Source organism: Notolepis coatsorum (assembly GCF_963971535.1).
Source record: "Notolepis coatsorum genome assembly, chromosome: 10".
Taxonomy (NCBI): Eukaryota; Metazoa; Chordata; class Actinopteri; order Aulopiformes; family Paralepididae; genus Notolepis; species Notolepis coatsorum.
This window is the reverse complement of record NC_140174.1, coordinates 15,057,066-15,069,424: the sequence shown is the minus strand read 5'-3', so window position 1 is coordinate 15,069,424 and position 12,359 is coordinate 15,057,066. Positions and strand designations below refer to the sequence as shown.

The window sequence follows — 12,359 nt, the reverse complement described above, 5'->3', positions numbered from 1 at the left end:
AGGAGAGGGTGGAGGGGGATAGGGAGGGCAGGTTGCGTCTGAGTGAGACGGTTTGAGTTGGGGTGAAGACCTTTCGGTTAAGCATGAGAGTTAGTGAGAAGGATATGAAGGAATGGTCAGATACATGTAGGGGAGTTACCGTGGTGTTAATGATGCTGGAGTTACGGGAAAATATGAGATCCAAGGAGTTGCCTGCTTTGTGGGTGGGAGGCATGGCAGTGGGAGTCAGGTCAAATGATTGTAGGAGGGAGACTACTATGACTGACTGAGATGAGTCAGGCAGGTTGAAGTCGCCCAATAGAAGGAGAGGGGTACCATCTTCCGGTAAGGAGCTTAGAAGCATGTCCAGCTCATCTGTGAAGTGATCGAGCGGACCTGGAGGGCGGTAGAGTGTAACAATGGTGAGATTGAAAGGATTAGAGACAGATACTGCATGATATTCAAAAGAGGAGAGTGACAGTGCTGGGAGGGGTGTTACGTTTGTAGTCCATGAAGGAGATGTCATGAGGCCAGTGCCTCCACCCCGCCTGGAAGGTCGAGGTGTGTGAGTGAAGTTATAGTTTGTAGATAATGCTGCAGGTGTTGATGAGTTATTGGGGGTTATCCAGGTCTCAGTTAGAGCCAGGAGCTGCAGATTTTGACTATGGGCGTAGGCAGTAATGAAGTCAGCTTTCTTGACTGCTGATTGACAATTCCATAGGCCTCCCTGTACTGTGACAGGTGTATTAGTGGCTGTAGGAGGGTAGGATAGATTAGCCGGGTTGCTAGCAAACTGCCGTGGGTGGGTTGAGTCTGTTCTGGGGGAGCAGATTGTGGATATGAGACACATTGTGGTGTCAAGAGTGGCAGGGAGGAAGTAGAGAAATAGCAGAGTGGGAGGGAAAGGGAGATTTTTCAGAGTGGAGTGTAAGATAGGATTATGATGTACTTAGCACTGGGTGGATCCCTGGATCCCTCTGCAGAGAACTCCAGGAAAACTCCTCTTTGTCCCTCTTCGTTTCTCGACGCTTCGCTGACGCTAAGCCAGCAGGCCTTTAAATCACTATCACTAATTAGTGCTTTCTAACACCTGGCCCTTAATGGGTCACTTAAGGAAACAAAATGGCCGCTTTAAACACGCCCCTTAATCAAGTCAGCTGGTCAAGTCAGCAATCAAGTCTCAGTTTAAAGATATTACTAAATGACTTAAAATGTCTTACCCTGATGCAGTGTAAGTCTCTCAGTGAATGAGCTGTCCTTCCACAACAGAATGTAGTACAGAGTGATTCCAGGAGAGGCTGAGGTTCTGCTTTTAAGCAGTGACAGGGCTCTGAGATCACACTCAGTACACAAGTGCTGTCTTTAAGCAGGAAGCAGCTTTTAATGGGTCACTTAAGGAAACAAAATGGCCGCTTTAAACACGCCCCTTAATCAAGTCAGCTGGTCAAGTCAGCAATCAAGTCTCAGTTTAAAGATATTACTAAATTACTTAAAATGTCTTAATCAAGTCAGCTGGTCAAGTCAGCAATCAAGTCTCAGTTTAAAGATATTACTAAATGACTTAAAATGTCTTACCCTGATGCAGTGTAAGTCTCTCAGTGAATGAGCTGTCCTTCCACAACAGAATGTAGTACAGAGTGATTCCAGGAGAGGCTGAGGTTCTGCTTTTAAGCAGTGACAGGGCTCTGAGATCACACTCAGTACACAAGTGCTGTCTTTAAGCAGGAAGCAGCTTTTAATGGGTCACTTAAGGAAACAAAATGGCCGCTTTAAACACGCCCCTTAATCAAGTCAGCTGGTCAAGTCAGCAATCAAGTCTCAGTTTAAAGATATTACTAAATGACTTAAAATGTCTTACCCTGATGCAGTGTAAGTCTCTCAGTGAATGAGCTGTCCTTCCACAACAGAATGTAGTACAGAGTGATTCCAGGAGAGGCTGAGGTTCTGCTTTTAAGCAGTGACAGGGCTCTGAGATCACACTCAGTACACAAGTGCTGTCTTTAAGCAGGAAGCAGCTTTTAATGGGTCACTTAAGGAAACAAAATGGCCGCTTTAAACACGCCCCTTAATCAAGTCAGCTGGTCAAGTCAGCAATCAAGTCTCAGTTTAAAGATATTACTAAATTCCAGTGAATGACGCTAAGCTAGGCTAACGTTGAGGCTGTTCCCATGTCCAACAGAAAGAGAGCAACAGGAGTGAGATTACCTGTCCAACAGAAAGAGAGCAACAGGAGTGAGATTACCTGTCCAACAGAAAGAGAGCAACAGGAGTGAGATTACCTGTCCAACAGAAAGAGAGCAACAGGAGTGAGATTACCTGTCCAACAGAAAGAGAGCAACAGGAGTGAGATTACCTGTCCAACAGAAAGAGAGCAACAGGAGTGAGATTACCTGTCCAACAGAAAGAGAGCAACAGGAGTGAGATTACCTGTCCAACAGAAAGAGAGCAACAGGAGTGAGATTACCTGTCCAACAGAAAGAGAGCAACAAGGGTTTCCCACAGACTGCCAGAGGCACCAGCAGCTTTAGCACAGTGTGTCATTTATGTCACTCTAAATCAAAACAATAACAAAAGACAGAGTCTGATGATGTTGTGAAGTAGCGTGGGATCATGGGAGTTGTTGTCTTCAAATCAACCAGTATACTTATTATTATTTCGATAACGTTAGCCAAATGGTGGCTTACCTGTCTAGTAGAAGACATGCGAGATTGGTGTGTCTTTGTAGACCTAGTAGCTTGTCATGAAGCTCCCTCCATCTTGGAATGCCACACCAATACCTTGTCTTACCTCTCTCCAATAATCTCCTCGGGTCGTTTGGCTCACTTTACGGGGACAGTTTCAGCAACATTACGCACAGCAAACGGCAATGAATAATCCATCACAGAGACCAGTTTGCTAGTTTAGCTCCTATCTAGGTAGTTCACCAAGTTCCATCACAAGGAGGTAAAGGAAGTTATAGTAACTAGATGGAATAAAGGATGTTATAGTAACTAGAGGAGGTAAAGGAAGTTATAGTAACTAGAGGAAATAAAGGAAGTTATAGTAACTAGAGGAGGTAAAGGATGTTATAGTAACTAGAAGATGGAATAAAGGATGTTATAGTAACTAGAGGAGGTAAAGGAAGTTATAGTAACTAGAGGAAATAAAGGAAGTTATAGTAACTAGAGGAGGTAAAGGATGTTATAGTAACTAGAGGAAATAAAGGAAGTTATAGTAACTAGAGGAGGTAAAGGAAGTTATAGTAACTAGAGGAAGTAAAGCAAGTTATAGTAACTAGAGGCGGTAAAGGATGTTATAGTAACTATAGGGGAAGTAAAGGAAGTTATAGTAACTAGAGGAAGTAAAGCAAGTTATAGTAACTAGAGGAAGTAAAGCAAGTTATAGTAACTAGAGGAAGTAAAGGAAGTTATACTAACTAGAGGAAGTAAATGATGTTATAGTAACTAGAGGAGGTAAAGGAAGTTAAAGTAACTAGAGGAAGTAAATTAAGTTATAGTAACTAGAGGAAGTAAAGCAAGTTATAGTAACTAGAGGAGGTAAAGGATGTTATAGTAACTAGAGGAAGTAAAGCAAGTTATAGTAACTAGAGGAAGTAAAGGAAGTTAAAGTAACTAGAGGAGGTAAAGGAAGTTATAGTAACTAGAGGAGGTAAAGGAAGTTATAGTAACTAGAGGAGGTAAAGGAAGTTATAGTAACTAGAGGAGGTAAAGGAAGTTATAGTAACTAGAGGAAGTAAAGGAAGTTATAGTAACTAGAGAAAGTAAATGAAGTTATAGTAACTAGAGGAAGTAAAGGAAGTTATAGTAACTAGAGGAAGTAAATTAAGTTAAAGTAACTAGAGGAAGTAAATGAAGTTAAATTAACTAGAGGAAGTAAAGGAAGTTAAAGTAACTAGAGGAAGTAAAGGAAGTTATAGTAACTAGAGGGAGTAAATGAAGTTAAAGTAACTAGAGGAAGTAAAGGAAGTAAATGAAGTTAAAGTAACTAGAGGAAGTAAATGAAGATATAGTAACTAGAGGAAGTAAAGGAAGATGATGATGCTGTGCCGGACGGCAGGTGGACAGGAAGTGAAGCGAGTCACTGGCTCAAGTTAAATGAAATTAAACCTGTTGCTACATCAGGTACTAGTAGGTACATCATACTAGCGTCATGTCCAAGGGGTGTACTTGTACATCAAGCTGCCTCACGCTACGGAAACAGGAGATAGGCTCCTGCCCCATGTGCCGTTACGGCTCGAGAACGGCAAACTTCTACATCAGGTACAAACAATGGAGCAACACCTAGTGACTAAACATGGCACTGCAACTAAATAATAACAAACATATAATAGGGACATTTGTGACTGTTACAAGGTGACAAACGAACAAGCAGTTATTTTCTTTTTTAAAACAGGAGCAGAGAACCACAGACTACCCACAAGCAGCGTTTAATTTTTTTTTAAATACTTTTTGTCTTTAAGATATATATATAATAGTGCTGTCAATAGATACAAAAATATTAACTAATTAATCTCACAATTTTCTGTAATTAATCTATATTAATCTATATTAAAAATAGCATTTTTCTACTTAAGACCAAAGCTTGTAACAGATATTTACTTGAGTAAAATCATGGAATTAATGTAAAATCAACACAAAGAAAGTATATTTACATTCAAAGACTATTTTAATAGCTTTCTTTGAATACAGTTTCTCCCCTGTGAAATACAAATGTTCAACAAAACCATCAAAATCGACTCAGCTAGACCTCTTTCCTATATCCGCGGCGCTAAGATTGAAGATTTTTACTCCATAGATTAATCTAGATAAATTTATTTTAATGCTTTAAATAATTTAAACTAATCTCCAAAGTTAAAGCATTAATTTTTACAGCCCTAATATATATATATATATTATATATATATATATATTTCCCAGCCTCTGGTGTTCCTGTGTTGCATGGATGGGAACTTTTTGGAACTTTTTGTAAAATCCAGCTTAAAGCTGCTGGTGCCTCTGAAAAAAAATCATTGAAAAACAGCGCAGAGCTGCTCTATTTCTGCCAGACGTGTAAACCGCACTCTCTAAGGCACTCTCTCTTACACTAGGGCCATTTCATTTAGTTTCATTTAGCTTTTAAGAACGCTGCGTATTGGCAGGCAAGTTAGAGTTAAGTTAGATGTCGTTTTGTCTCGTCTACTATATACATGTAGTACAATGCCAAAGCAGTAGGTGGCAATGTAGTTCAAACATGAAGGCCATTTTCAACCAATCAGAAAGGTTGAACGAGTCACTCCACATCCTGCTCAAAATCTCAGAAAGCCACCATCTTTATACCTCGCATGAGCCTTTTAGCTACATAGCATTTATTTTTCAGCAAGAAATAAAGTGCAATAAACAAAAACTGATACATTCACTGTGTGTTCTGCCTCATTTGTTGATGATTTGTTGATGAAACAAAACTAACATCAACACAATTGACCACCAAGAGCGGAGTTTAGTCTCACAAAAATATCGCAGATTTTGTTAGCTTACGTGCTAACTTGATTGGGATATGCCATTATAACAGTATAGCATTGTGGCTAGCAGCGTAGTAACGTTAATGCTAGCAGAATAAATGGATGTAAACGTTATTTAACAGATTGCAGAATGGGTACAGTACAATACGGCTCAATACAAACAATTGTTAAGGGAATGCAGACTGTTGTTTGGAGTACTGGGTTCCTTATAACAATAACTTGACAACACGTTGGTAGCCGCAGCTACTTGGGACAGCTCTGCTGTAAACACTGGAAATAACCGTGCAGGTCTCTACTGCGCATGGGCATTGGGCAGAACGGCTCCGTATCGTGCAAATTACATGGCACCATTGTCGGCGAGTTTCGGCGAGTTTCCAAAACGAAAAAACACCCTTTGAGCGTTGCCACTAGGAAAACGCATTTTCCTGCCAAAACGGCGTTTCTTTTTAACTTGGCCATGCAAACGTAATCATTCAAAAATAGAACGTTGTTGTTTTACAGCAGTGTAACCATGGCCTTAAGCTCGCGCCTCTGAAATCGTCTACTCCACCTTTAAGAAAAGTCAAAACTTTGGAACTCGAGTCACAATCGGCCCAAACTGCCACTCCCCATTCAGGCCTTCACGGGAGCGCGCCTCACTCACTCACTCACACGCAGGCAGGCCTTCACGGGGCCGCGCCTCTGTCTGTCACGCTTTACTGCCAACAGGCGGCGAAGCCAGAGGCACGGAATTCCGGGGAGGAAGTTACTTACTGGCGGTGGCGGCTTTGGAAAAACAAACCGTGCCAGAAGAAAGTCACCGGGAGGAAGGAAACAAATCACGCCGTCGAAGAACAACAAACACGGACAACACGTCCCTCTCTCTGGGGAACAACATGGACTAGCCGGGGGACTCGCAGACACAGATGGAGGAGAGAAGTTTGCAGCAGTTTGTCCGACTCCTCGTCTTGCTGCTGCTGCTGCTGGGAGCGACGGGCGCGCTGGGCAGAGAAGGTGCGTCATGTCGCTGCTGCTGCTGCTTTCTCTCCGTGTCGCTGTTCGGCGTGAAATATAATATGTTCCTTTTGAAAACGGAGCAAACACGAGTAAAAAAGACACTTCTTTACCCCCAAAGTGTGTGAAGTTGAACTCTAGTCAAGAGAGAGGGAGAGATATTCTCGGCACAATAGAATAGAGGCACATTCCTGTGTTGAGTCGCTGCAGTTCAACCCTCAGCAGTCGAGTTATTATGGCTCGTTGGGATTTATTTAGGGGGAAAGAGATCCCACCTGTCTGGAGACAGAAGCAGTGTGTGTGATGTGTGATCCATGAGAAGTGTTCCGTCCAAACCTCCGGATCACCTCCAGTATAGCCCGTGTGCAAAGTTCTGTGCAAAACAACTATTTTTGTATCACAAACAGTACTGTATTTGCATCTGGTATGTCATAAATGTATAGATGTAGCCAGGGTTCGAATTATCACCTGAGAGCTATGGGGGCCCCCTGAATCTTTTTTTTTTACTATTTTTTTTCCTGGAATTGTGGCTGTTTTCGAAGTCATATTTAGAGGAATATCTCATTAGGATTAGTCTAATACTAAGTAATAATGACATCACACAACATTCTAATCATTAGACCAGGGGTGTCAAACTCATTTTCACAGAGGGCCACATCAGCATTATGGTTGCCCTCAAAGGGCCAAAGACCGTATTAATGTTAATGTAATGTAAAATAAATGTAGCTACTAATTTACATATTGTTAAACATGTTGTTTCTGTATTTATTACTTATTCAAGTTATACATATTGCATATGCATTTGCATAGATGTAAAAATATATGTTAGCTTATGTTATTTTAACAAATAATTTTAGTTTATCAGAACCCCATATTACTCCATCAATCAATGATCAAACCATTCAAGTAAATAACAAAGAAGAATATCATCAAATACAAGCTATGACATTAAGTTTGTTCAAAACCTTTTTGTCACAGTCAAGAAGGGCAGAACTAACAACTGAGCTGCAAAGAACACGTGGGACAGATGTAGCAGATGTTACAAAAACAAATGGCTGCACACAACCTTGCAGAGGCCACTAATGGAAGATAGTTTAATTAACTTTAATTAACAGATTGCAGAATGGGTACAGTACAGTACAGCTCAATACACACAATTGTTAAGGGAATGCAGACCAGAGAAAGACTTTCGACTTGTTTACTTCAGGGTCCCCCATTTTCAATTCATCATAACATATATGACACACACGACATACAGATAGACAGTACAGATACATTTATGACATACCAGATTTGCAAATACAGTACTGTTTGTGATACAAAAAGAGTCCAGAAATGAGAGAAGAGAAGAAGTACCCAGAGACAGATCTACAGTATTGGTACAGTATATTATCCTGTAAAACAATAAAGTCGTGATGACAAAAGTTGGCTATAAGAGAATAGTCTACACACTAGATCAATATGTCTGCAGATGTGCTATACAAGCTCATAAGATAAGAGTGTAATACCTTATTAGGTAGCAGTCTATTCAAAGGTTAAAACAAGGTTTCCCCCAGTAGATTAGGCTTATATTAAGCTACTCTCCCAATCTAATTTATATTATCACAAGAAATAAGAATTCTAGATCCAAAATTGAGTCAGTTGTTGTCTACAGCGGTGACTTCTCTTTCTTTCTGCCCTCCTCAGTTCCTCTCTACAGGGGTGTCAAACTCATTTTCACAGAGCAGCAGTGACTTCTCTTTCTTTCTACCCTCCTCAGTTCCTCTCTACAGGGGTGTCAAACTCATTTTCACAGAGGGCCACATCAGCATTATGGTTGCCCTCAAAGGGCCAAAGACCGTATTAATGTTAATGTAATGTAAAATAAATGTAGCTACTCATTTACATATTGTTAAACATGTTGTTTCTGTATTTATTACTTATTCAAGTTATACATATTGCATATGCATTTGCATAGATGTAAAAATATATGTTAGCTTATGTTATTTTAACAAATAATTTTAGTTTATCAGAACCCCATATTACTCCATCAATCAATGATCAAACCATTCAAGTAAATAACAAAGAAGAATATCATCAAATACAAGGTATGACATTAAGTTTGTTCAAAACCTTTTTGTCACAGTCAAGAAGGGCAGAACTAACAACTGAGCTGCAAAGAACACGTGGGACAGATGTAGCAGATGTTACAAAAACAAATGGCTGCACACAACCTTGCAGAGGCCACTAATGGAAGATAGTTTAATTAACTTTAATTAACAGATTGCAGAATGGGTACAGTACAGTACAGCTCAATACACACAATTGTTAAGGGAATGCAGACCAGAGAAGGACTTTCGACTTGTTTACTTCATCAAGGTCCCCCATTTTCAATTCGTAATGAAATTGCTATTATGTGTCTGCATGAACACACAACTGTAACTGTACTCAAAAATAACAAAATAAGGGTTGTCTCAGTTCACAACTATATTGGTCAAGTTTTGGGTGGGACTTGTTTGCGTCCCTACAGCTTCTTATTCAATTGAGCGAGATGCTCGGTTATGTCACACAGCCAGCTTGCATCTGACAGTTCAGACAATATTTCTTCAACCCTTTGTTACCTATTCCGCCTGGATCTTTTTTGTATTTTGGGCTGTAAAATTGTCAAAGAATGTCTGAGGAGTAAGTGCTTTTGGCTTTTTTCCTTTGTTACTTCATCAATACCTCAGATGTTCAACACACATGTATGTGTAAGAATGTGTAATAACTAAGGCTGTCAAAGCTTTATTAACGCATTAACCCACAATTATTTTAACGCCGCTATTTTTTTACCGGCGCTCTTGGGGGGCCACATCAAATGACGTGGCGGGCCGCATTTGGCCCGCGGGCCATGAGTTTGACACCTATGCATTAGACTATTGTGTGATGTCATTATTCAGGCTCATTCTTAACCATCAATATTTGTTCATTTTCTTACTCACCTCTGATATATAATGCCATATTTACTTATTTGCATTTTGCATCTGAAAAAATACAATTTAATTTTAAAAATTAGACCAAATTTATGAACTTGAATTAACATTTATTTGTCTCTGCACTTATAAATCAAAAACTAACAAAATAATCTAATGGAAAATAAATAGTTGTATGGCACAACCGCAGCATTTATCAGGATACAGTAAGTAACATTATCATCTGATAATAAAATGAACATAAAATAAATACTTGTATAAATCAAAATAAATAATGTTATAAACAAATGTGCACAGGTAATCAAGAATCATGAAAAATAGTAGCAGCATCTTCTTAGAACAACAAGAAGAAAAGTAACTACTGCAGCATGTCACCGACATGCAGACTGGAAGAGCCGGGATTCAAACCACTGACCTCTTTTATCCAAAGCGAGTAGTGACGACTATATTCTCTTCCTCAACTTCTTGCTCTGAGAGCTAGTCACAGTCCCATTCATCCACTGCTCTGCCAAATGGGCTCCAAATGATTTATTTAACAATATCTTGGCGTTTTTACATGGAAGGCAGCCAATGCATCCCTCCTTGGCAAATAACCAGTCATATTTATTTTTCCAAAAGTTCCACTGACTCGGACCCCAGCATTGTGGTGGTTGAGTAGCAGCGCAGTCCAGGTCTAGTGGTGGAGACTCGGGTCTGGCAGTGGCAACCGGCGCGGTAACAATAACAGGCGCACTGCGCACAGGAGCAGCAGAGCTAACACTAGTACTAGCACTAGCAGTGTCAACTTCAGTGACAGTAGCGCTGCTAGCTGCTACACTAACAGCGTCAGTCTTTGGCCTTTTTATAAAACCAAAGCTGTCCAGCTTTGTACAGCCTTGCGGCGGGTTGAGCCTTTTTTTTTTCTTTCTTTTTGGCGGCATGTGGCGTACTGTTTAGTGTTTATGTTTTTAGTTGCAGGACACAGACCGGCAGCTTTCTGTTTACAGCAGCTGCTTGCTGCTTCTTCTTCACTAGGTTGGAGTAGCGTTAAACTCATGGGTGACGCATAGCGGCTTGGAGGTGAAATGCAGCCTATTCCACAACATTAATTACTCAGTTCTTTTAAAAACTGAAAAGAAAAATATGATCTATTACCAATTTATTTAGGCAACATAAATAATACTAATTCGTAAAAAAAAAAAAAAAAAAAATTATATAAGAAAAGATAAGAGTGTAATACCTTATTAGGTAGCAGTCTATTCAAAGGTTAAAACAAGGTTTCCCCCAGTAGATTAGGCTTATATTAAGCTACTCTCCCAATCTAATTTATATTATCACAAGAAATAAGAATTCTAGATCCAAAATTGAGTCAGTTGTTGTCTACAGCGGTGACTTCTCTTTCTTTCTGCCCTCCTCAGTTCCTCTCTACAGGGGTGTCAAACTCATTTTCACAGAGCAGCAGTGACTTCTCTTTCTTTCTACCCTCCTCAGTTCCTCTCTACAGGGGAACATAAAATGAACATAAAATAAATACTTGTATAAATCAAAATAAATAATGTTATAAACAAATGTGCACAGGTAATCAAGAACTGTATGAAAAATAGTAGCAGCATCTTCTTAGAACAACAAGAAGAAAAGTAACTACTGCAGCATGTCACCGACATGCAGACTGGAAGAGCCGGGATTCAAACCACTGACCTCTTTTATCCAAAGCGAGTAGTGACGACTATATTCTCTTCCTCAACTTCTTGCTCTGAGAGCTAGTCACAGTCCCATTCATCCACTGCTCTGCCAAATGGGCTCCAAATGATTTATTTAACAATATCTTGGCGTTTTTACATGGAAGGCAGCCAATGCATCCCTCCTTGGCAAATAACCAGTCATATTTATTTTTCCAAAAGTTCCACTGACTCGGACCCCAGCATTGTGGTGGTTGAGTAGCAGCGCAGTCCAGGTCTAGTGGTGGAGACTCGGGTCTGGCAGTGGCAACCGGCGCGGTAACAATAACAGGCGCACTGCGCACAGGAGCAGCAGAGCTAACACTAGTACTAGCACTAGCAGTGTCAACTTCAGTGACAGTAGCGCTGCTAGCTGCTACACTAACAGCGTCAGTCTTTGGCCTTTTTATAAAACCAAAGCTGTCCAGCTTTGTACAGCCTTGCGGCGGGTTGAGCCTTTTTTTTTTTCTTTCTTTTTGGCGGCATGTGGCGTACTGTTTAGTGTTTATGTTTTTAGTTGCAGGACACAGACCGGCAGCTTTCTGTTTACAGCAGCTGCTTGCTGCTTCTTCTTCACTAGGTTGGAGTAGCGTTAAACTCATGGGTGACGCATAGCGGCTTGGAGGTGAAATGCAGCCTATTCCACAACATTAATTACTCAGTTCTTTTAAAAACTGAAAAGAAAAATATGATCTATTACCAATTTATTTAGGCAACATAAATAATACTAATTCGTAAAAAAAAAAAAAAAAAAATTATATAAATTTTTTGAGAGACCCCCACAGGGGGTCTTGACTATGGGGGCTCAGACTATAGCTATGGGGGCTGAGCCCCCATTGGCCCCCTCATAATTCGAACACTGGATGTAGCAGTACTGTCTATCTGTATGTCATATGATATATGTTATGATGAAATGAAATGGGGGACCCTGATGTAAACAAGACGAAAGTCTTTCTCTGGTCTGCATCCCCTTAACAATTGTATGTATTGAGCTGTACTGTACTGTCTGTACCCATTCTGCAATCTGTTAATAAAGTTTTCAATCAATCAACCATGGCTCGTTGGGATTTAGGGGGAAATAAATCCCACCTGTCTGGAGACCGAAGCAGTGTGTGACCCTGATCCAGGAGAAGTTCCGTCCAAACCTCCGGATCACCTCCAGTAGCCCGTTTGCTGCAAAGTTCTGTGCAAAACAAACCAGGCAATAAGTGGTAGTGTGTTAAATTCAAGTGATGCAGGATC

The 12,359-nt window shown here is 40.3% G+C and overlaps 1 protein-coding gene across 1 annotated transcript in view; it reads left to right on the top strand.

Moving 5' to 3' along the window:
• Window positions 1–6,191: 6,191 nt before the first annotated feature.
• The window catches only part of erbb2 (erb-b2 receptor tyrosine kinase 2), a gene marked incomplete at its 3' end in the record, with an annotated part of 112,743 nt that continues 106,575 nt past the window's right edge, over window positions 6,192–12,359 (top strand). The window contains exon 1 of the mRNA XM_084322918.1: window positions 6,192–6,469. Coding sequence (XP_084179044.1) covers window positions 6,382–6,469 — 88 coding nt within the window. The 5' untranslated portion in view covers window positions 6,192–6,381. The remainder of the gene's footprint in view (window positions 6,470–12,359) is intronic.